At 40.0% G+C, this 25,727-nt stretch overlaps 2 protein-coding genes across 10 annotated transcripts in view; one reads left to right on the forward strand and one right to left on the reverse strand.

Moving 5' to 3' along the window:
* The window catches only part of TBX1 (T-box transcription factor 1), a 35,020-nt gene extending 27,992 nt beyond the window's left edge, over nucleotides 1–7,028 (forward strand). Inside the window, exon 9 of one of the 2 annotated variants that reach the window (XM_064392957.1) lies at nucleotides 7,018–7,028. The gene's annotated coding sequence lies outside the window, so the exon portion shown is untranslated. Of the gene's footprint in view, nucleotides 1–2,375; nucleotides 2,387–7,017 lie in introns of those variants that run through there. The other variant, XM_064392956.1, reaches the window with a different exon arrangement.
* The window catches only part of GNB1L (G protein subunit beta 1 like), a 44,560-nt gene that overhangs the window by 9,379 nt on the left and 9,454 nt on the right, over nucleotides 1–25,727 (reverse strand). For 2 of the 8 annotated variants that reach the window (XM_064392967.1, XM_064392968.1), the window contains 4 exons: nucleotides 9,525–9,652; nucleotides 9,160–9,285; nucleotides 7,063–7,225; nucleotides 3,267–3,365 (listed from right to left, as the gene is read on the reverse strand). In XM_064392967.1, the coding sequence (XP_064249037.1) occupies nucleotides 3,267–3,365; nucleotides 7,063–7,225; nucleotides 9,160–9,285; nucleotides 9,525–9,652 (516 nt within the window). Of the gene's footprint in view, nucleotides 1–3,266; nucleotides 3,366–7,062; nucleotides 7,226–9,159; nucleotides 9,286–9,524; nucleotides 9,653–14,538; nucleotides 14,603–21,548; nucleotides 21,744–22,952; nucleotides 24,758–25,727 lie in introns of those variants that run through there. The other 6 variants (XM_064392961.1, XM_064392960.1, XM_064392966.1 and 3 more) reach the window with 6 other exon arrangements.

The raw sequence follows: 25,727 nt of genomic DNA on the forward strand, positions 1-25,727 counted from the left end.
ATCTTGGAGGAGCCTCCTTCCTTCCTTTAAGATCCTTTTTCCTTTGAAAAGGTGGGGAGCATGCTCTGGCTAGAAAGGCTCACAAAGCAGGTTTCTCAGGGCCCAGAATTATGAACAATTTTTCTGTCAAAATTTTGATTTGCTAAAATAATATAACATCGGAGCAATGGAACCTTGATTCATACATTGCATCAGATGCATGTGAATTCATGTTAACTCATCAGGTATTTTGGATGAAGAATATCTGGTTTTGGATACCAAATATCAAATGTTTTAAAATATCTGAATAAAATGAGCATTCCAGATTTTATTTGTATTTAATAAAGGGTAAAATCTTCAAAGCAAAACAAAGTATTTAATAGGTACTTTTAAGTTTAAAGAAAGTCCCCAGTTTAAGCATAAAAAACCCCCACAATTATTTGTGCTGCTCTTCTGTGAGCACCAGACTCCCTCAGAGCTGGGCCTTCACAGAAGTCGTAGCTGTCATCAGGCAGTGACACACAGCAGCTCCTCTCCCTACTCCCAGTGGGGTGGTGGCTTCCACAGGAGCTCCTCACCCTCATGCAGATGGCAGAGACAGGTGAGTGCTCAGCATTTTGGGAATGCCAAGCAATTTCTTTCTTTTTTGTGCTGTGGGAATTGCATTTTAGATTTGAAAAACAGTAATTTGCAAGTGAGATTGGTGTGTTTTAAAACCCAAGTACTGTTTCCTATGAAATGTAGGTCTCCCACACTACTTCTTCCTGACTTTCCTAACCATATGAAGTGTAATATTTCAATGGGTACATGAACTAAAACAATAAAAGTTATTGAAAGATCAGGGGAGCTCTTAGTCTGAGCCTGGACTCACCAAGCAGTGCTTCACAACAGCCTATTTATTTCAGTTCCCAATAACAGACACTGTTGGAGAGAAGTCTCACCATTCATGTTGTGTTTCAGTAGAAAAATTAAATTATAAATCATTCCTCTTCCTAAACAGAACATTTTGTTGTTGCATTTGGATAACTGTCAAGGAAGGAAGAAAAGGTGATCTGTTGTCAACTCAACAGGAATAATTGCAATAGTTTATATAAAGTAATAACTCGGCATTTCCAGTTTCGACATGTATTATTCTTGTTGAATTATTTTGTTTGCACCATTATGCAATATGATGCCTTCCCCAAGGAGTGCAAAAAATTTAAGGGAAGACTATCCTTACTCCTACAAATCCTACTCCACCCAATTAGTAATAGCAGGAAGGTGTGAAACTGAAGGGACTATGTGTTTAAGAACCTGAATCTTCAAAAGGAAGTGAATGAACTAATATCTTTAAGGACAAACCTAGAAAAGTAAGGGGGGAAAGTGCTCAAAAGAACAAAATAAATAGCTGCAAGCTTTTTGACTGCTTAGGAGAAGCCAGTGAGGCTTAATCTACAAACCTAATCTCAGTTGCCTTCTCTATAGTAGTTTCTCATTCCCACTGCTGCTGGGGAGGTTTGTTGTTCACCTGGATTGCAGAGAAATGTGACGGTGCCTGGCTGCAGCCCCCAAACTCTCACTGGCCAACCACCCCAAGCCCTCTTCCTGCAGACCTTTATGGGGCTCTCCCTGTCAGCTTCTGTTTCAACTTGTTAATTTACTGTGCCATAAGCAACATCAAATAGCCTCTTAGGCAAGCCCTGAGTGCTGGGCTGGGAGTGCTCATCTCCTGGGTATGTCTGCATTGCCCAACACTCGTGCACAAAGGAATCCTGGAGGGCTCTGTTCAGGAAGGGGAGCAGCTGGTGAGCTCGTGCTCTCCTGGTTTATGGTTACAGGGTTACTCAGAGCCACTTCCAGTGCAACCACAGAGCACAATGCAGAGCATCACTTTGGTACACCACATGCAATTATTTCCCTGAGGGTATCCTCTTCCTCGTGCCTTTAAACCAAGCTGCACATATTTGTAAAAGAGCAAATAAATACAGCTGTGAGACTCTAAGAGATTATCTATACTTGCCTGGTGCAGTCTAGGAAGTTATGGTGAGTTCTCAAAGTCAGAATTTGGATGGAATAATTTAGCTCTCCCAGTTCCCAGTCCTCTGCTTTATCTCCACTGGCAACAAAATCAAAAACTATATAAAATTAAGACTCTGCACCTGCTCTGCTTCCTGGAGGAATATCAATATTAATGCAGGTAGAAAATATGGCAAGACAGAGGACTTCTTATACAGGCAAGAAAAATTTTCAACACTGAACATTTCCACCGTTATCACCATCTTATTAAAAAATGTCAAGGAGACAGAAAGACCCATTAATTCTGTCAAGCACTGAACACTGATTGCATTTCTAGGATTGCACCTTGTTTAACAAAAGCCTAATTAGCCTATTTAATTTCCTCTTTTTCCCCCCCCTAGTTTTTAATTACAGCATGGAACTTCAACTGTGGCCTCTCTTGGCTTTTGTCTGAAGTCAGCAACTGAATTTCTCTAGATTTCAGTCGGTTCAAGATCTTGGGTGAAGACATTGAGGCCTCACTTTGATTGATAATCTTTTCAACCGAAACCAACACAAATGTTCCAATGAGTCTGCAGGAATTACACCCCTGGCACTGCTCAGCTGGTCCTGCAGACGTGTAGCAGTGTGTTGCCAGGGGGTTACATGGGAATCAGCTTTGCCACCAGCTCTCTGGAGATTTCAATCCAATCACCTGAACTCCTTCCTCCCTCTACTGCCACCTTTTTGTATTACTTGTGCTCCCTGTTGGCAGCCCATGAACATTATTTGCTAAATATTTTGCAGATGTGGATTTTTTTCACCAACTACTCTTATTTACCTTTTTGTCTGCAGTCAGTACCACCATAAATATTTTGTTCCTATTGTATGTCTGGAATAGAAATGTTCATAGAATGTTTCCTCATCCTGAGGGCACTGAAGTGAATGGAATCTGCCATTAAAACCACAGTTTTTAAGCAACCCAAACATTTCTCATCAGTCTTAATGCAGTGAGAAACCATATCAAACAACTGGCTTTGGTAAGTCACTCATTTTCCTCTTGATTGATGCAAAAACTGTATCTATCCTAAGGATACAAAGCTTTCCTTGAGCATTTGCAAATCTTCCATTAAAGCTTGGAAAGCTCTGAAAGTTACATTAAGGATGTTCACAAATCTTTCCCCCCTTTAATAGTATAATTACTTGATTAGTTTGATTATAAATCAAAATCCAAGTGAAGAAAGATTCATGTGCTTCATATAAAATGAATCACAGGGAAAACATTTCACAATTAGCAGGCGCTCTTGCCTTACCTGCTGTAACTTCAGACACATGGGCATGCCCAGCTTGGCACCCACCTCTGGTTTCAAGGTACAGACTGATGTCTTGGACGGCAGCTCCAAAATCTGAACCTGACATCAGGAAAACAAGAGGAGTTGGTCAGGCTCCAGGTCAAAATTCTGCTGTTAAAAACACAAGTCTTTTGAGGTGATTAAGGTTAGTATAAGCTCTTCCAGTAAAAACTGTCTGGAGGAAATGGAGGAATGCATGCTAAGTTGGAGCTGTAAGGGGAATCTACAGCTAACTAAAGAAGTGCATTGTTTTAGGAAAGACCAGACAAAACTGCTGGAGTGAACACATCCTCTTCTTCCACTCTTCTATTTAATTACAGCCTTATTTTCAAGCAGTGGATGACATTGTGCACACAACAGATAATACTGCAGACTGCTAAATCTGAACACATCCCCCCTGCTTTCTTTCCCCTTGTTCCAGCTCTGTTGCTAATTTGTTGGCTGTATTCACCTGTGAAGGCTTGCATTCTCTCCTCTGTGCTGCTGTGGTAACACACAGCTTGCATGGGAATACAGGCAGTGTACACATGCAGAGGGGATTTTTTGTTTACTGCTGACTGCGCTAACAAATCATAACCCCGCAACGATGGGCGAGGGCTGGCTGCAGCACTGTCTGCACACAGGCATTCCTAACACAACCATGCCTGACCCTGTGTAAAGCAGGGTCAGAAAATGCAGAAAATGCTGTGTTAAACACCTGTTCTCTCTACAGAGCAGCTTCCATTGTTGCTTGCTCCGATGGTAATGAATCATGGACCTGGTTTGTGTGGTTTTGATTTTTTTTTTTGTAATTAACATGGGGCAAGTTGTTCCTCTGCCAAGGAAGTAGCTCATTTCCACCTCAGGATGATGGCAGGCAAGATCAGGGGAGTCTGCCTTTTTAGCTTGGTACTGGAAGATTTTGAGACTCCTGATTGACACGGCAGTGCCTCAGCTCTGGGCTGGTTCTCAAGCTTGGAACTCTGGAGAAACAGAAGCTCTTGGGTATCAAAAACCTGCTGCCAGGAACGTTGCTGTTTCTCACATGCATACTTAATCACCAAGGTGATCTTTTCTTCTAATTAACTAAACAATGGTCTGCATTATGTGGTAAAATTAAACTACTTGAAACATTTGATAAATCCAGCATCACCAGTCACTCTAGGCTCTTCCAGAATGTGCAAGAGCCCAACGGTGCTCTTGGACAGCCCCAGTCGTGCAAATTTCCTTAAGCATCTGAGATGAGGTATTACACAAATATGGCTCCTCTGGGAACCATCAATCAAGACCACGGCAGCTGTGATGGCTTTCTAATCCTATACCTTTAGTTCAAAGCTTGCCAGAACATCTTCCTATTTCTAGAGGCTGTCAGCCAGCCTGCCAAAAGCCAGCTGCACTCTGAGACTGTGAGTGCAGTGTACTGCACATACATACAGAACACTTTCGAAAGCCACCGAGCAATAGAGCAGGAAACTGTTTTCCAGATTTGAGGAATAGTGACTACAGCCAAGAGCCATCTAGTCTGCAGACCAAACCTGGGAACAGACCAAAGTTTGATCATCTGGGAATTCTGGTTCTTTGGAGCTTCACTCTTAACAAAAGATGCTTTTCTCTTGTCAACTTTCTTGCTATCAACATAATGACCAAGTTAGCTGTGGCAGGAAATGGGCTATAAATATGAAGATGACCTGCCCTCATCTTGCCTCTTTCATCACTGTCTCTCCAAAGGGCATTGCCTCCTAGGCAAGACCAAAACTGCAACTTTTATGTAATAAAGAAGGGTAAGTGTGCTGTGATAAATTCACTCCTGCAGGTTAAAAGAAAAAAACCAAACCTTCTTTGCTTTACTTTGACTAAAAACAGATGAACTGGTACAAGGGCTACAGTTGGGCTTGCGAAGGCCAAAGAAAAACAATGAGAAAAGCTTTGTGCAGAAGGCAGGCAGGCACGACCTGCTGCCTGAGCTGGACTGACAGTTCCAGAGACTGTCTGCGTTAAAGGCAACTGAGCCTTAGAAATAAATACTATTTCACATATTTTGACAACTGTAACCTAAAACTTGAAGTTCCGTGTTTATACTGGTTTTGCTTAATAGGAGAAAGATTTGCCTTTGCCTGAGGTTAATAGTGTTCCTGGGTGGCTAAAACTGGCCACAAGGAAACACACCCTTTCTCTTTTTCACATTAATAAAGCTTTTAACATGTTTCTGGCAAATTGGCAAGAAAAGTGCATGTAACTCATAATTGGTGATTTAAATGCAATCATGAACAAATAAATGCCTGTTCAGATCTCATTATTTATGGACTGAACCTCCTTTAAGACAAAATTAGTCTTTTTTTGGACACCAGCCAAGCATAAACACTTATTAAGTCTTAATTTTAATCATAAGCTGCAAATGTACTGTGTCTCACACAGTGCTGCCTGTTTGGAAGCACTATATATTATGGGAGCTTATGTGAATTTATTGAAACATGACACAGTTCTAATGCAAAGGTTCACACACAGAGTGGAACTCTTCCACCTCAGGAGATTGCAAATCGTTCTCCTCTTGCAGGGCCCAAGCAAACAAATGAGAATAAAACAGAGATGAATTGTAAGCGACACCGGGGTAAACGTCTTCTATTTGGGTCAGTTGATTATTTAATTCTTCATTAGCGGGACTTCTCCGGCTGACACGAGAATGCACTTGTCAATTTTGTTTAACTTAAGTATTATTGAGCACAGCTTTAAAATGGAGGGAGTTCTTTGTTTGATCAGAACAAGGTATGGAACTTCGAATGGTTGTGTTTACTGGTGCAGTGTCTGTGTCTGCAGGCATATCTAGTTCTGTGAAAGGGTGAAGATTCTGGCTGTGAGTCAACAAAGTACTTAAATATGTGCTTAACTTCTGTATAATAAAAATATCACATTTTCTTGCAATGTAGGCATTTATTACTTTATGTATAAAATATGCAAATTTCAGTTTCAAGATACACAACCTATAGTCCAGAAAAGCATGTGAACTTTTATGTTCATCAGCAATTTGCATTCAGCTACCATATTCTGTTTCATATTTATGCCACTTTTTTCTTTCATAATTTTGGTATTTTGATGTCAAGTATTAGGTATTATTTTTGTGTGATCTCAAACAGTCTGTTGTAGAAAACAAAACTGTAATTTCTACAAAGCAGAAGTGGACATTGCCAACAAAGCTGCCAGTCAGTGAGTGCTGTGATAGTGGCATTAGATGTGGACTTACCCAGTAGGAACTGAAACAGACCCTGCAATTATCTCACACAGAGCAAACCTCTGGCTGTAATAGTAACTCAACTATTTCCAGCCCCAGTTCCAGGTAAGGAATTGGCCTGGGGTGAAAGACCATGTATTGCATTACAAATCACCTGCACCTCCCCTCTTCTCACCAAACCCGACTCAGCTTCGGATGGAATACAAGCTCCTCCATCTGAGGACAGACCTGCTGGCCATTAGTTCCCCAGAAGGACTCTTGTTCCCAGTATTCAGCAGCACCAGAAGAGTTTTCAAAACTCCTGCATGTAAAGCAGCTGCAAATACTTAAATGCCAGACAAATCTTGGGGTGGTATCCTTGTTATTAAAGCATGAGTTATATAATTCAGTCATCCTTGTGGCAGTAAAATTAGTGTTTAAAACTCCCAAAGGTTTCTTGTACTGCCTGCTCTTGAGCAGAGAATTCAATGGCACTGATGTTTTCCCTTCTGAACTATGTAATTTCAGTACCAAAAGCAACCTCTCAAGCACAGAGAAAGAGACACTTCCTACCTCCTCCAGGCTTCTGGCTGCCATGGCCATTAGCCAGCGTCCCTGCGCCACCTTTAACAGAGAGCATCTGCAGAATCCCACATGCTCCGTGAAGACAGAATCCGTCACTGAAGTCCGTCCCTCTGCTAAATCCCACAAGCAGATCCTCTGGTCGCGCCCCTGACTGTTACAGTGAAACAAGTTATCCATGAGCTGCAGTCTGAGGAAGCCTGGCTGCCTGCAGGGCAGTAACTTGAACTGGGGCTTCAACAGACAGTAAAGGACCAAGCTTCGAACAGCCTCTGTGGGGGTGTTAATTGGGTGTTTTATGAACCGTGGGGGAGTTCAGTGTCCCCAGGACCACCACCCTCCTGCCAACTGTGGAACTGGCCAAGAGGTTCAACTGTCCCTGGGAGGGCAGAGGCTTGGGAGCCAGGCAGACATCACAGTTTCTGTTTCCTTGTGCAGAGAGACTTAATCAGGCTGAGTTGTGCTATTTATATGTGAGAATATATTTATAAAGTCTCATGAGCAGTTGGATATATACACAGTGAAAAAATACTTATATTTTATCATTGATTAGATCTAATTTAAAAGGAAACAAAAGTACCCCAAGATTTACACATGCAACACTCTTTCACCCTAGCAATGAAATGGAAATGTCATGCATGCGTTGACAGCTGAAAGACAAACAGCAAGAAAAGACCTCATCAGAGATAAATAAAAAGTGACAGTTATTCAGTGGTCAACTTCCCACAGCCACAGGCAGGGCACAGAGGGCTCCTAGGAGCCTGCACGTGTGGAGACACAACGGAGAGAGACTGGCAGTGACTGCTCCAGGACACGCTGTGGCTGAAGCACCCAGGCCAGAGAGCAGCCAGGCAGGAGCACAGCCCCATCCCAGAGCCTCCGTGCTGCTCCCAGGCAGGCAGAGCGAGGGGGCCACACAAAGGGCACAGCAGCAATTGTTGCAGATTTATGTGATCCCACTGGCTCTGGAACAAAGTAGCACTGTGCAAAAGCTTCCAATCCACAAACTACCTTAGCACAGGATATATGTCCTCATCACCTGGGCAAGGAATCATCAAAACTCCCATACCCGTGTCTTACTTTAATTAGCAGTATCACCTGAAGAAGCATGAAACCAAAACAGAGGAGATGTAAATCTACAGACTGTTGAGACTTCTTTAACACCAGTGCTGTTCAGCTGAGTGACAAACTGACACAACATTTATAGCACTGTGCATACAGTGTGATACTGCAAGAAATTTTTGTGATTTAGCTTTACAAGAGAGAAATATAAAATACAGATAAATGCTGTCCTAAAATTGCACTGCTATGTGAAGTGTTAGAACTATACAGTAAAAACAGAGGTACAGAAAAACTCTATAATTATACAAACAATGCTCATTCAATATGATTTTATGGGGGAATGTTGATAATTGTACTAAAGCAGATAAGAAATATAAATGCTAATGAGTTCCACTGTATATTATGAGATGTCTTCTCTAGATAAACATGTCAGAACACCTCCTAATCATACAGACACTTTGGCATCTACTCTAGATCACCTGTCTAATCCAAAGTACACAAATCTTCCTGACTTTCCCTTGCTAAACAAGAACAGAAGGTATTTTGCAACAAAGTAAAAGCATGAAACGCAGCATTCTTGCTCATTTTCAGTCTTCCACTCTCCATCTCTGATTCTTCTCTTTCTTCCTTCCCTTTTCTCCATCTCCCCTCTATTTATAAATTCTTTTGTTTTTAATCTTTCCCAGGAATCAGCAGTGAAATGTTCCTCAACTTCAAATCCAAGTGTATTTCCTTGATCCAAAGACCTCACCTGTTCTTAGTAAAGACACTACCGGTCCCAAGTTGTTATGATATCATAACACACATCATAAATAAATTAATTGCATCTTTCCCCCTCCACCCCCCTACACTTCTTGTTCTAGAGTTTTTCTGTCTTTTTTTTACTTCAGTACATTTCCATAAGTGTTGGAGAAACTTTGAGTCCAGAATTAAGAGACTCCTTTGTGTCCCCGCCCCTCTTTTTTTTCCTTCAATCACACACAAGAGACAAGAATAATTTCACTGGTTTTTGCCTGCTTTGCTAACCTGAGAAGCCTGTCTTTACTACCCATTGTCTCCACGCAGCAGACAGATTTTCTTCCATGGCCATCCAATGCTGTGTCCACTCTGTGTGTTTTCAGGTTCCAGACATGGATGAACCCATTCTCAGACCTGGCAGTAGGAAGAGATGCTTTTAGTGTGAGCACTGCATGGAGGTGATCAGAGGCTGATGCTTCTCATTTTGTTTGTTTTGTTTCAACTGAAGCTGTATGCACAAGTAACACACCCATTATGCAAAACCATGAATGCTGCTGTTTTCCCCAGATACACTTTGTCAAAATAATACACTTCAATTCAAAAGGAAACAACCATATGACACTCAGCAGAGTCAGAAATCCTGGTGTATTTACCCAGAGAAAAGAAGGGGGATGTCAGGTTCTGGGCCTCCACAGGAAAAATGCAGAGTGTGGACTGCAGCACTGGTACCTCTGAGCACAAACTGCGGATCCGGAGGTGGCAGAGCCATCGGAGCAGGGAGCTGCAGGGGTGAGAAGCAGACACAGATATCACAGAGGGTAAAGCAGCCTAAAGTGAAATGACAACTTTAAATATATTCTGTGCAGGACACTTGCTTCTGCTCTTTCCTCTCTGAATTTTCTTTATTTGATGTTCTTTCTATTTACCACCAGCTGAGGGTGAAGTATTTCCCCTTAAGATGAGCTGACGAAGCAGGTGCCCGAGCTGCTCCCTGCTGCATTCCTCTCTCAGCAAGGTGCTGAGCTGGCCACGCGCGCACCTCTCGCACACTTGTGAATCCCAGATCGCTCAGTGCTCTCCCTGTGCTAAAGGGAGATAAATACAAGAAACCTGACACCCACAATTTGAGTGGGCAAGCGATTTATCATTCTGCTTTAGCCCCCTGGCTAAGTCTTTCCCCTTCCTCCCCACAAAAACATTACTTTTCTGGGGTTTTTTTCAGAAAAGCATTGCAGTGAACATATCAACTGAAGAGAATTTCAGATTGCAGAATCACTGTGTTGGAAGAGACCTTCAAGATCATTGAGTCCAGCCCATGTGCTAACACCTCATCTAAACCATGGCACCGAGTGCCACATCCAGTCTTTTTTAAACACATCCAGGGATGGTGACTCCACACCTCCTCGGGCAGACCATTCCAGTACTTTATCACTCTTTCCGTAGAAGATTTTTCCTGATGTCCAAACTGTAGGTGTAGAAGGAGGGATTACAAGTGACCTTGCCAGTATATGGGGGGCGGGGCTGCCCTGTCCCACACAGGAAACTCCTGGCAGAGGACAATTCCTGATGCGCTCCCAGGGACAGCCTGTGTGATCCCCACAGGCACTCACTGCTCTGGCCCCTCACCAGCCATTTCCCTTCACACTAACAGCTTTGCAGGCAGCTGTGCACAAACACTGGAGAAGGATGAGGACAAATTTTCTGTTCTGACTTGTTGCAAATGACCCTCCAGACCTGTGCTGAGACAAAGCAACCAGCAGCTGATTCAGCTGGAAGTATAATTTACAGTTCATTGGGAAATGCATTACAATGTCCATTACAAGAAATATTTTCACCATGAGAAGTGTTTCCTCCCTGTTCTGTGGCATTACTAGTCACACTTGTATATCTGCTTCTTCCTTTCTGACCTAACCTCACAAAGAAAAAGGGCAGCTTCTGCCACTGCAAGTGAGACCTGTCATCACTGTTTCCCACAGATGTGTATATTACCCCAGATTAAACAAAAAGTGTTCAAAATTCAGTAAGGGATGATCAGCAGGTGTTTGCCTACTGGTTCCCAGCAGAGGAATTGCACAGAATCAGAAGGGAGTGCAAGAGCTACATGGCAAAACAGCCCAACTTTTCATTGCCATCTCACCTCAGTACCAGCTTTCAAATTGTGTTTAATGGATGCACTTGCTAATGCACCTCATTTGCAGGTCTACATTGAGTGTTTATAGATCAGTTATCACCACGGTATCTATAGGTTTTAATTAAGTGCAATTATCTTTTAGGGCTAGTGATGAAACAGGGTTCTTCAGTGTAATGTGCAGTTCTCTCTCAATAGCAGTGTGTAATTAGGTATGAAAATAATGAACTCAGTGGATACCCCCTGTGTTTTAGGGCCCTGACTCATCTCATTTATGAAGCTGTTGGATGATCCAGACTCATGGCAGGCTGGAGGAAATTTCAGATGTACACGATGTGCATGTTCACCCCTCGGTGAGATGCAGCTCCCAGAGCCCATCTGCAACACGCCCCACCTGAGTTACAAACCTGTCAGACCAAGGACTCTGTCACCAAGGGAAACCTCTTTGGGCACCACAGCTGAGTGCTGGTGCCCTTAAAACCAACACTTTGTAGAACCAGATAAACGAAAGAGTAGCTAAGAGCTTGTTAGAGGGTCCCACTTCACACTGGAGCAATTCTGGCTCACTGCACTGAGCAAGGAAATAGAACTGAGGCAACCCAGAGGCGATCTGGGATTACAAACCAGGTTTTTAATAGCATTTTTCTAATTACTGACACAGAAGTTTTTGCTGACAGACAGCAAGTGTGTGCGTGGCTGTGGGAAGGGTTTTACCTGGCATGAAACAGACACTACTAATGCATGTCTTTACAAGGATGATATTTCAGAAAAATCTCAGACCAGTTACAGGAAAAAAAAACCCTATTGAAAACATACTTCTGAGCTGCAAGCTATTGAAGGGACTTTTTGCTCCTCAGAGTCTGGTTCCTTCCTTGCTTTTCTGCTAATCCTATGTGAATCTGGAAATTTGGCTTAATATTGAATATAATGTTTATTGAGTCCTTATTACTTCCTATCATGATTTGGCAGATGAATGGCAATGTGACAGTATTTAGTGTTTCATTTTTCTTCCAGCAGGTGCTGAGCTATAAAATTTCATCTTTGCTGTCTTTTTTAGCCATGAGCTTGGACAAGTCACTTAAGATTTAATAAAAAGTTGTTAGGTACCTACAGAAAGTCCCATGAGGTTGGAAAGAGATGGAAATTTGGGGTACTGGTAGTTTAATACCTCAAAAAAAGCATCAATCAGTTCCTATTGACATACAAGCATGCTCAAAAAAATGACACTTAGCCTACCTTTAGCTCACTGGGTAGCTCAGTGTCTCTACCTTACAGGGAAAATGAAGTATGTTGTGGTGTACTGATTCAAACAGATAATAGTTATACAGTGCTTTGCTAAGCAGACAGTTAAAAACTTGCTAAATATGATGATTGTAAGATGGTTAAAGCCTCTGGGGAAATTTTTCAAAAGTGCCTAAGTGATTTAGAAGCCTAAGACTCATTTCCAAATGAATTTTCAATCCTACATCTCTAGGACTTTTTAAAGTTTCACCCCAGGTGTCTAAAAATGAGTTAACTAATTAGCACAACATTTATTTTCTTGTTAACTGTATCTAGCCTCAGGGAGACCAATCTGTTCTTGTTAACTGGGGATATCTGCAACAAATTTAATTAAATGAATTTGCTTAGTATTTAGTCTGGTCTGAGAGCAAATTCTGGCTCAAGGGCTTGAACAAGCAAAATGCAAGCTAAAGAATAAAGTTCATTTAAAGGCATTTCTGGGCTGCACTATCTGTTTGTCCCTGTGTTATTATCCTCCTGCCTCCTGTGGAAGGAGTGAAAAGACAAGAGTACATGAATCATTTTGCTCATGGCAGTATTTGCTTGCAAGACAGCGTCACCTGCAAGAAAGGCAACACCTAACCATCAAGCTCTTGGGGTTTTTTTAAAAAAGATCTTCCACTTCTTACTTCTTCCAGCCTTCCCTGTGCTGGTAACAGCACCGTCCTTCAGGAGCTGAGCTGCACTGATGTGGCACAGACAAGAAGGATTTTTCACAGAGTGCACTGCAAACCTTTGGGCTCCTGCACAAGTTACATTTGCTGCACAAGTGGGGAGTGGAAACCCAGCTGCTCAAATGAGGCTTTCAATTAGTGAGTGGCTGAGTGCACCACATGAGGTACCAAAAAGGGTTTTGTCTAAGAAAATGCATCTGCTAAATGCCTGAACAATTAAATTTCCTTCAAAATTGCATTATTTTAAAGAACAATTCACTATTAATATCCCTCACAAATCTTACTTTGCTTAGGTTGCAATTAGAATAATCCTCAAACCATTTGAATTTCTATGCAGTGGTATTTCAGTATCATCACTTCAGCATTTGATATAAAAAAGTTAAGCTTTTATTTAATGAGAGTCCTTTAAAATATGTAAATGTCAAAAGGATTACCTTAGAAAAATCTCTCAGAGAATTAAAAACATTAAGAGATTCCCACAGGAAAAATTCCAGCAGAATTCAGCAATTCTCCTGTTCCCACTCCTGTCACTTATATTTCTATCACACATTGAAGCAAAAACAAATTGCTATTAAAATATCATCCAAACACCCTCCTCCCCCTAACACACTCCACAGTTCACTTTGAGATACCAACAGCTCAAGCAAAGACAGGAAAAAATCCTCTTCTATTTTTCTTTAGGCTTATTTAGAGTAGTAAAACCTCAGTGGTAAAAGAGCTTTTTCAGGTATAGGAGAAATAAATCTCCCTAGGCATGTCTGGCAAACTGATTTGGGACTGAAACCAGCAGGTGTGCAGACATAATTACTACTGCAAAATATCCAACACATCCAGGTGTGCTCACAAACAGATACATGAAATCCCTGTTATTTTTTGACAATTCCCAGTCAACCAGGTGCCACCCTCCCAAAGGAAAAATCAGAGCAAATAATGAGTTGAGAAAGATTTGAATAAATTGTTCTTCCCCCTTTCCAGGCTTTTTCATTCATACAAAAGCCCTTTTTTCAGCCTGCAGTTCTGTGCCCACCTGCACCCCCTGACAAACTCTGCCCTGTGTCCCGAACTCTGTGCTCCAGTGCCTGGGTGTTTAGGAAGTGGGTCCTGAGCTGCAGCTGCAGAGGCAGTCAGTGCAAATAGCAGCCTCCTTGAAGTTAATGGTGCAATGCAAACAATTCTGTTTGTTCCATTACATTTGCAATCTCCACCATTGAAATCCAGAGGGCAGCCCTTGCAGTAGGAGCTTTCCAAAAGCAATGTTCCCACGTTTGCAGCCTCCAATCACTGCAGCCAGCGAGGTTTCTCAGTGCTGAAACCACAAACCACTCTCAGCCCAAGCAGTGCCCCATAGCAGGGCTGCTGGGGTGCCGTGGCCTTTCCTTGTGGTTCAACAGCCTCAGCAGAACCCCAGGCTCCCAAAGCACCCACTGCCCATCACTGCAGTGTGCCAGAACACAGCAGCACTGGGAAGTGTCTTACACATCCCTGGCTGTCACAAAATGCTGCCTGGTTCTGTGGCACTTCTCAGAAGCCGAGAATGGGAAGTCAGTGCTACAAGAACCCATTTGATCAGTAACATTTTCATATCTCGTTAAAAGAGAGGCCAGACAAATCCATGCAAGTTGAAGGAGCTGAAGTTCACCTCAACCAACTGCAAAAGTGAAATTTTTATAGGTTATTGACTACAAATGGTCTGAAAGCAGGTATTTGATTTGGTAAACAATTCTTCAGGCATGTTGTGACAAATTTTTAAGCCCAGCTTTTCATTTTGCATGTATAAAATAAAAAATATCAGAACACACTGAAACAGGGAATTTAGCAATACAAAGAGATGTTGTGAAACTGAAGGAATCTCTTTGCACCGAGGTGAAAGGAATTCAGCGATACAAAGAAATGCCTTGCTGGGTCCTGCAGCAAGGCAACACCCACAAAACACTTAGGGAACAGTGAAAATCCCAAACTAAAAGCCAGGCACCTTGCTTTTCTGATTCTTACCCCAGCTGCCTGAAACACAGGGTATGTCTTGTGTGAAAAGACAGAAATGCGCACTAGCAAAAGTAAAACCAGCAGAAGCTTGATCACGAGATGAGGGAGTGCTGCACAAACAGCTGCAAAGGTCAGAGCCTCAGAATATATGGAAATTCATTTGTCAGTCACATAATAATGCAGCTTTCAGTTTAAAACTCTCATTTCTATCTTCAGTGCTAAATTGTGATAGAAACTGTATTATACTTCTAGGGTTTCTTTAAAGCAAATTTAAATAATAATTTACTTCAAGTGATAATTAGAAAACAGTACAAATTTTTTAACCAAGAAATTGATGTCAAGCACAAACAAGAATTAGTGGAAATTTTTGATTCAACCAGTAAATGTACTAATAAAGCACTCTTAATTTTCAGAGGTAAGGATAACAAAATGCTTTCTTTTGAATTATTTATTTTTCATATTACTATTTACTTATGACTGCCAAACTAGTGATTAGTGATGTAGATTTGTGACTTCAAAACCTAATTAATTATGATAATAACAATGTTTAATTAAAAAAAAAAACCAGAACAGTGGACTGAGAGCATTCATTAGTTTGTGCTTGCACTAGAAAATACCATATCCAGATACTGTAGACAGATTTCTATCTTGCTTGCAAAACTTGCTAGTTAGCGACACATCAGTGTCAAAGAGAATGCAGTGATTTATATGACCCACTTACAGAATCCTTCATTAGCTCATATCATAAACCTGTTTCCACACAGCCAACATTACAGCTGACAAGAGTCCTTCCTCTTACAGGTTGGGAACACTAAATACTGTCAGAGCTTTCATGCTAAATAGTCACCAAATCATTTCTAATGACTAACAATGATTGCCTGCTCAGAAAAACCCTTCAAAAGTCTCCGTTTGAGAACCTCCATTTCCCAGTGACTCCGAGGAAAGTTAGCAGTTCATCCTTTCTCAGGAGATCCCCAAAATTACCTTCTCTCTTGACATTTAGACAATGAATGATGGAGGTTTCCACATTTTAATTGTATTAGTCAATGGACAGATAGCACACAAAATTGCTTATCAGCAACTGGTGATATGCCAAGAAATCTTAAGGGAGCAGGGGAGAAAATGACTAATAACTGTCGTGCAACGCAATGCATTTTTAATGATTTCCACTCAGATAATGGCTCCTCCCAGCATTAGCACCCTTTTTGTCTGTAAGCATTCCTTACCTGAAAAAACTAAACCACAATATATGAAGATTTTAAGTAATGAAGTTTGCAAGAAAAATGTATATAAAGGTCAGTGTATAACCTTCAAGAATACTGAAACCCAAGCTTGTGTCTTGAGGTTCAATTTCAAATGTTTCCATCTGCAATTTTTAAAAAAAGTCACTGTACAACAATTACTTTCTATATGAAAACATAGCTTCAGCATGGGAACAAAACTAAGAATGATTATAATCATTTGAAAGACACTGAGTTAGCATATGGATCTCATTGCCACTTGCACATTTTGGTCACTGGAACAAAAAGCTATTAATCAATATGTAAAAGCCATAAATTAACATAAACATTAATCATTCTAATACTCCCCCTGTGTCAGATTGATAATTTTTTTCAGTCTTTCATTCTGACATATGTGCCTTCAGCTATCAGCTGTTTGACCTTTTTTAACACAATTAAACATTTTGGGCATTGCAAATCTTACTGAAGTAAACATTATGGAGACAGACAAATGTCATGGATACATTTATGCCAAAAATATGGGATATGAAAACGTGAGAGCCCCTGCCTCTCATGTTATTGCACTAGCTTTTAATAAGGGAGCCCAAAATTCAGCGTGAAATACAGCTGAAACAGATGAAATTCTAGTGTTTCATAAACAGGTTCAATTTGCAGATGAGGGAAAAGACACCCATCTGTTTTACTTTCTGAAACCATTAATTGCTTGGAAAAGTGCAATGATGTAGCTACAGCCAGCCTTGTTTGGAGAAAGCAAGCATAAAAGCCCACAGGAGTTCAGCTCTACAACACACTGCGTAAAATTACTGGGGACACAAAAGACAACAAATGATTAATCACTTTGAAAACTTGAAGAATATGAATATGCATTTATATATACACAAAGTAAGTTTTTAAAAACGATTTATATAAGTCTCTCCTCACCATAACATCAGACCTAGGATGAATTTAAGTTTTTACATGTGATAAATCATTGAAATCTAGCAGCAAATTGATGAGCCAAGGACCATCAAAAGACTGTTTTGAGTGGCCTCCAGTTCAGCCATGCACAGCAATCTGTCAGCCACGGGGCTCTGTCTGCCCATCCTCCTTAATTAGGGGTGCTGCACAGTGCAGCATCAGCCACAAATCTCGTGGTTCCAAGAGCTAATAATGTCCTCAGATAGCATGGGCTTAATTAAACGTCTTCCAGACATTTTCGCAGACATTCCGGCAATAATCTTGTTTGGTAACAAACTATTAAAAAGAATTGACAGAGAAGAAATATATCAAGTTGTTACAGCAACTGAAGTTATTTAGGCCAGAATTATATGTCTGCAATTAAGGATTCTGTAACTCTGAGCAATTAAAATATCACTTTATTTGAAAACTAATTAATTCTAAACACATATTTTTCCCATGACAAACTTTTATGATTGTTTAATTTATTCCATTCTAATTACACTTTAATTAATCTACTCTTGTATAATATTATACTGTTATTCTGGCATTTGACCAATGAAGACAATAAATTAATTGCAGTTCCTTTGTGCAAGAGCAGAAACTGTCATGCCAGTTTCAACACCACGTTTATTTATTTGTCTGTTCTATTACTTTTCCTTTCCTCCCACAGGGCATAGGAACATGAGATACAGCACAAATCAGATGACATTTTGTCTTCTATACTTTCTTCTTAGAAGTGTGAAGTATAACAAGAGTTTTCACTCTTGTGTGTGAAGTATAACAAGAATTAAGGAAAAGTCTTTGTGACATGATATTATATAATAAAATACAACCAATAGTAAATGAGTTTATACTTCTAAAATACACCATTTATCAATAACTTGTTAATTGATTCATGATGTACAGGACCATGTCCAGAGCTGCTAGAAATGGAGTTATTTCCATGAACATTAAGGCCTGCTCAAGATCTGGCTTGATGCAGTCAACAAAAAGGGAGAAAGTGACCAAATCCCATTTTCATACCAATCTTAAAATTATATTAATTCAGTATCTTCCTAAGTTTAAAAGCCACTGCATTTTAATTTTGCATCAAGTCACCTTTGATTCAACTAAAACAAAAGTGTATAAATTCTTTCATTATTCTGTAAATATTATGTTTGGATTAAGCTGCAATAAATATATACAAATATTTTATTACACATGTAATTAGTTGTGTTGCATTTTATTTTGCTTTGGCCATACGTGAGGTAAAAATGACTGTTGTTTACAGTCAGAAGTCTGCAATTTTTTTTAAAGTATGAACATCCCTGAAGTTGGCAGCTCTCACTCATTTGCTGGGAGGAGACTGAGAAGTGACACTTTATGAAGACACAATGAAGCAATCTACTTTTCATGTACTTTTAAAACCTTAGCTTGTGTTCCTGGCCGCATGCTTCCCTCTGCTTGTGAAACACCCCTGCACTGTGTGCTCTCACCATGGCAGAGATGCCGTGCAGAGGCAGGCAATTAAATTTAACTGCACTGCAAGCTGGGCTCTGACAGCGCTTCCAAAATATTTCTTTTACTTTAATGATACAGTCTACATTTCATAGAATTAAAAAGACAAGTACCAAATACATTCACAAAATAAATATTCATTAAAAGAAGAAAAAAGACTCTGCAATTAGCAGAACAGGCTACGTACTTCAGCAGCATATGGTAGGAGATGCATTTATATCAGAATGTTTTACCTATTGCCTAGCCCCTGTTTATATTGTTATTTGTTTCATAACAGTTAAAAATATACTTTAAAACTGCAAATAGCAAACAAGATAAATTGACATAAACACAGAAAAAATATTAAATAAGCGAGGACAATTTCTATTTGTGACCAGCTTGTATTTTGAAATCCAGACTTTGGATCTGATCTATGCCTGTCCAAACTACCAAGTGATATGGTGAGACTGCTCAGACGAGGGAGGGTTTGCAGGGTCTGTTCATGACACAGTATTTCATAAAGCATTTTCTCCTTAGGAGCTTTCTGCTTCTGTGTAAACTATAACACATCTCCGAGACCAGTGTTATTCCACGTCCTCTGGAGATGGAGAAGCTGTGCCAGGGGCAGTAAGTGACCTCCCAAGGTGGCACAGTCCCCAGAACTGGGATTAGGACTGCACTCACTGACTCCAGGCATAGATGGTCCCTTCCCAGGGACTGAGATTCACGTGCCGTGTGGTATTTTAAGAAACAAAGCAATGTGGACAGTCTGTATCCACTCATTAGATTAAAGCATTAAATCCTTATTCAGGTCAGAAAAAATGGTCTCAAGATCAGAAACAAACTGTATTTCAGTAAAGACCATCACATTTGGCACTTAACACTTTACTTTCTCCAAGAACCCCTGCAGCATTGAAACGAAAGAAAAGACTCAGTGTTGTGTACACCACTTTTAAATATATGACTCAAAATAGAAGATTATTAAGTATTTTTATGTTATGAAATATCCCCCAAAATTCAAGCTTAATTGTTAATAGTATGTATCATTTGTCTACTAGGATCCCTATTCCGCTAAGCCAAGTTACTGGACAGCAACTCAGTCCAAGAACTTTAGTAGGGATCACTATAATTCTACTGCAAACAGGGACAGCATTTACAAAGCAAAGATTACCTGAATACCAAATGAAAAAAACTTTATGTTTATTTTAACAGTTTAGGCTCAGCTTACACTTTAGACATAACTGTTCTTTCATGCCAGTTAGACCACATAAATCTACATCTATTTTTCACAAGCATGTAGGATGCATTAGTTAAATATGCTCATCTCCAAGCACACAAACATTTGCTCATATGTTACACAGTTAAAATATGAGGGATATTGATAAAAAACTGGTTCCACATTTAACAGGTTGAATATTGATGATGCTTAATTCCCAGTTTTTGCTACTGCCTCCTGTGTCTGTGATGTTCTAACAACTAACACTAACTACTATTTAGCAAACAGAGGGAAATGAACCCAAACTTACAGACTGGAATTGCAGTTTACACATTTAACTTCAAGCTTCACTCCTTTCATCCACCATAAATTACTCCTGACCAAAAATACAGTGAAAAATGCAACACTGTTTCACCACATTACTTTGAAACTTTGAACAATTCTGCCGTACCTGAACTTGAACTCCCAGCCTTTGAATTTGTGCTGAACAGCCCCCATTGTACCGCGCTTTTATGCTGGCAGGAACTGAAGTGTCAATCTTTCGTCAGATAATCAGATTATGTCATGTTCTGACCAAATTCATTAGGAAAACTTTTACCAACCCTATTATCTCAAACCAGAAAATCTAGATCAAAGTATAACCGATTTTACAGCACAATAAAACTGTTATAAATATTTAAACATTAATTAAATGGCCTCTTTTGTTAAAAGTAAATAAATAATTGAAAGCTATCTCTGCTTATAAGAGCTATCGAATGCAACCACATTTATCACGTGTCTAAGAAAACCAAGTTCTAAATATGGTGGAGAGTGGGGAGAAAAGCACTTAAAAGTCATTTGAGAAGATGGAGGGTGGCTAGACTTTTAAATCATTTGCCTACAGAAAGTCACACTGAGTGCTCACTATGGTGACCAAGCATTAATCCCTGAATGTCTTTGTTAACTCCATTCACATTAGACAATTTTGTCTACTTCATGCAGATGTGCTGGATGGACACTACATTCAAAAGGAGAGAAGAAATCCTCTTTAAGGAAATCCATCATTCTCACTAAATGCAATTGTATCGTAATATATTGTTTTCTTCCTGGAATATGTGTGATCTCGTCTCCTAAAAAGGTAAATAACTGTAATTCACTTCAGCAGATGTATTTTCTGCTTGTTGATCAGATATGACATCTGCATAAACCAAACACTGAATGAAAGAGTTCTTATTACTTTCCCTTGTCTCAGTTTCAGCTGGATAGCAAGCATGGCATAAGAAGGAATCAAAGAATTCATATTAATATAATTAACAGCAAGGAACAATCTTAGACTAATCCATGAGCAGAAGCAGCAACAGGACAGTCATCAATGCTGATTTCGCATATTTTTCAGTACAATCAAATTCTCCATCTGTAACTCAAACTTTAAAAGTATGATAATTTACGGAAAGGAGATTAATTTAGCCATTTTGAGTCAAAGACTTATTTCATAGCTTCATCCCAAATCCTGTATATTGTTAGGATCCCTTTCCCCTTTGAAGACTTAGTGAATGATTGAAGCTTCTACTTTCTGAGAAACAGATAACACAAGACTAGTAATCTGACTCTAAGCCACTGGATAAAGGCAGTTTGTTTCCTCTTAGCCCATCTGTCAACACCTCTTCAGTAATTAGTCCTAATTATTACAAAGGGCTAGCCTCCCATTCGCATTATTAAATCAGAAATAGTATCATAGCCAGGTATCTTTCAACGCCTACCAGACTGGCGACCTTCGATTTCATTGAATCTTCTATCAGTATCCGCCTTTGGAAGAGCCTCGGCAGTAATTTTAGCATCAGCTTCAAAGATGCAGATCCCACAGTGGAATTCCAGGGATGCATTCATATACACACCCACATCATGTGACAGGAGAGCAAGCAACACAATTGACCTTTGCATTGTTCTCTAAACTCCTGTGATATAAAACACACATTTCTATTTTACACAATGGAACTGGTTTTTGCCTGCGTGCTTCGAAGTGCTCCTTTGAACTAAATGCTGATAGGAAGAATAGTGAAACTGTGTATAAAGATGAAGGTCAAATCTTTGTTAGGAAAACAATACATCTGAAACTTTTTTTCAGACCAAGATAAATTTGCAAGGAGTAAACAGTAACTAAAAATATTCATAGATGCATTTAAGTGTGAAGATTTAAAAGGTTTCTTTTGTTTATTTTTGCCATATAGCTGAAGTACTTCCCCAGAGAAGTGGAAAAGAAAAGGATGATGACATCCAAATTCTCACAGATCCAAACCTCAATTAGCTGAGGCTTTAGTCAGACTGCTTTAAGCTCTTTATTTGCATTAACATTTACTTCATTGAAACAAGAGAAAATATATTCCTAAGAACCAAACACTCCATTTCTTTTGATTAAAAGCCAAACATGTTTCCCAATTACACACCTGAGACCAGGAGTGAGGATTTGTTTATGGTGGATTTCTCATGAACTGCAGAGTACCACCAGTTTCCACAGACACAGTGAGCCAATCTGAGCTGCACTCAGTTTATGGCTCATGTAAGTATCCCTGCTAAAAGCTTGTGCCCAGAGTACAGGAGCTACACATAATATTCAAAAGTCTCCATATGAACAAAGCCCATATTGTCTGATTAAAGCAAAGAATGTTTTTGTTAATATGCTTAACGTTACCAAGAAAAAAAAAAGGCATACAGGAGACTTTTTTACAGATATCTTTCACAAAAAACCTCCACCCAAACACATATTAAATAACTTTTCTGTGTCCTATATTAAAGTGAAATAGTGATTTCTGCCCCCCTCCCCTACTTTGCAGGTCTCCTCGAAATGCTACAGATGTAAAGAGTGAGCTGCTACACAAGAAGCAGCAGCCTGAAGCCTGTGGGGGAGTTGGGCAGGCACGGAACTGGGTGCTTGGGGAGGATGCTCCAAAGTGCTCTGAGTGTCACTAAAGCCCAGTGCCTGGAATAGGGACCATGACCCAAATGCTGGGTCCCTGATCTGGGGATGTGGTTGCCCTAAGTCCCTGTTGATTCATTGGTTCAATTCAGCCTACCTGGAACTAGCACAAAGACATCTCAGTAGCACACAGAACTGGAGCATGAAGAAACTACTCAGATCCAGCTCCCTGCATACTTGTCCTGCATACCTTCCTGCCAGAGCACTCGTGGCACCACACAGCTTCACTGCACCTGGATAGCTTTTCCCTTCTGAGATAACCAAAACTCACTGCCAAGAAAAATAAACATACAAACTTAAAATTCATTTTCCAAGTTGTACATTTTCCAATCAAATGCCACGTTAGTGACATGCACAGTAACAGGCAGGCATTTGACTATCAATAGATCAGACTTAAAAACACATTAATATTTCAGGTATCAACAATGGAGTATTAACACGCTACCATTTTTTTTCTTGATTATCCTTATGAGAATTCAATGCTCTAACAATAAAACCCTTTCAAAGCAGAACAGAGTGTGGTACTGTATGGCAGAAAAAATGCCCTGCAAGGTCAGATGACTGGTCCCATCTGTCCTAGGACCTGACTTCCACCAGTGCTATTTAAAGATACTGTTTAGGGAAAAGTCTGAAGCCTGGCTGCTTTTGGGGTCCATTCCTCCTGCCCCATCCTCCCTCCCCCATTCACAATGATGTTACAGGGCACACAACCTTACTGTCCATTAGCAGTTCTGTTTTTATCTATGAAATTATCTGACCTCTTCTGAACCTGCTGATACCCTTACCTTTGCTACCTACCATGGTAAAAAAATTCACTACCTGGAGTTCCAAAAAATGAAGGACTACCTTCTTTTCTTTGTTTTAAACCTTATCTCCTACCTTCACTGAGTGCCCTCTAGTTCTTCCATTGCAGGATTTGGAGGGCAACAGTTTCACATCTGGCTTTTTCATCACTTTCATGATTTTGTAAATCTCAATGATAAATATCTGTCTTTCTCTAAACTGAAGAGTACCAGACTTTTCAATGTCTCCTCATATGACAGTTGTTCCAGTTCCCCAAATTGTTTCAGTTGCCATTTTCTGCACCATCTGTAACTGCACTAAATCCATCTGGAAAAGCAGAGAACTGAACACAGTACTTCTGATATGAGTCCAATCAGCTTTTATTAGTAGCACAGTGACATCCTGGATGAGATAAATCTTCACTAATGTCAAAAATCCCATGTCACTTTCAAGAGAAAAGTTATTTCTTTGTACAACAGAGATAATTCCAGCTAATACACCTGGCACAGGAAGTTATCTTTGTTCTCAATAGTTTGGGATTTCTCCTGCAGAGCAAGCCGACAGAGAAAAGGCTAAGTGTAAGTGTACTGTCCAAGGAGCTACATCCGGAAAAAACAGCATAATATTTGAATAGCACTTCCTGAAACACCTAGACTTCCTGGAATTAATAGTTAAAATTCCAGAGGAATTGATAAAGTTCTTTGACAATCCAAGCCTAGCAGACTTCTGCCCAACACCACTGTGTACCTTTCAGGGAAAAATTTTAAAGGTCCTATCTGCTCTACATCGATGCTTGAGACCTCTGGTCCATTTTTATAGCTATATGCCCTGTAGCTTCCCTTGCTCATGGGGGCCAAATAAGAGCTGCTTCTCTCCATTCCCAGCTACATCCACTTAAATGGTATAGTCTATGGTATAACAAATCCTTCCCTATTGTAAGTTTACTTTGTATTAAGCAGAAATCTTGGAGTGGCAATGGGTTGCATTGATTTTCATTTAATGTCATTAACTTCCATGGAAGTATCTGGGTCAAAGAGAGGCAGCAACTATAAAAGCATATGTGCACAATGTAATCTCAAAAGAAAACAGAAATCAGAGTCTAGCAGCAGGAACAAAAGGAAATATATCTTTGTTCCAGCTGCATGAGCCACCCAAGCACTGAGGAGAACAGTGCTGACGTGTCCCCGAGGCTGTGCACGACAGCACTGCAACGTAACCACAGCCTTGCCTTGGCCTCACTTTGGCCACCACATGCCCAAGTCAAAGTGGCAGTGAGATGGATGGATCCCAGGCAGTTGTGCTCAAGTGTAGAAAGAGAGATGAGGCCCCATGTCCCAGTGCAGTCCTCACAAGAAAAATGAGGTCTGGGCTTCACAACATGGTTGGCAAACAACCTCTGCAAAGCATACACTCATTTTTAGATACTGCAAATTAAAATGTTTTGTAGGAATGCACTTCTGCAGTTTCCTCAGTTCCCTCTAAGGTTCAAAATATTTACAAACATCAATACTTACACAAAGGTAGCACCACTAAACTAACACTGATTTTAAAGAGACTACTCGCACAGTGAAGATGTTCAAACACATCATCAACAGCCATGGCATATTAACTTATCAACTAACTGACTTTAGCTCTCTCAGAAGAGAAAAGTCTTTATTATAATGTGTTTTGTATAAAACCAGACTACAGTTTAACCTGCAAGGTCTCTGGTATGTTCCTTTCTCAAATCTGCAAATACTAGTTTCACGGAAGAAGTCTGTGCCAAAGTATATTATACCTACTATGGCAATAAATTCTTCATGGATGAGGTTTTACACATAAATTACCTTCATTTGCAGTCTCTGAATGCTCTTCTAAATTTTATGGGATAATATGAATTATGAGCACCCATGTATTTCTTGTAGCTATATTGTGAGACATATTTTTTCTACTACTTGCAAAAGATTATGCAAGCGAGTTATACTCTACACCTCTCTCCCTCCACCCTCACTGAACAAATGTGATAACACAAACCAGTCAGTTGCTTATGAGAAGTGTTTGGTCTGCTATAAAGATATGTATGTATTAGTTAGTCTAACTAGGATTAAATGTAAATCATAGTTAAACAAAAACACTAAATATATCAGAAAGTTTTTTCCTAAACCTTATAATCTTAGGTTTCTTAACCATGGGTATTTCTTGG

This window comes from Passer domesticus, chromosome 17 (assembly GCF_036417665.1).
Source record: "Passer domesticus isolate bPasDom1 chromosome 17, bPasDom1.hap1, whole genome shotgun sequence".
NCBI classification, from domain to species: Eukaryota; Metazoa; Chordata; class Aves; order Passeriformes; family Passeridae; genus Passer; species Passer domesticus.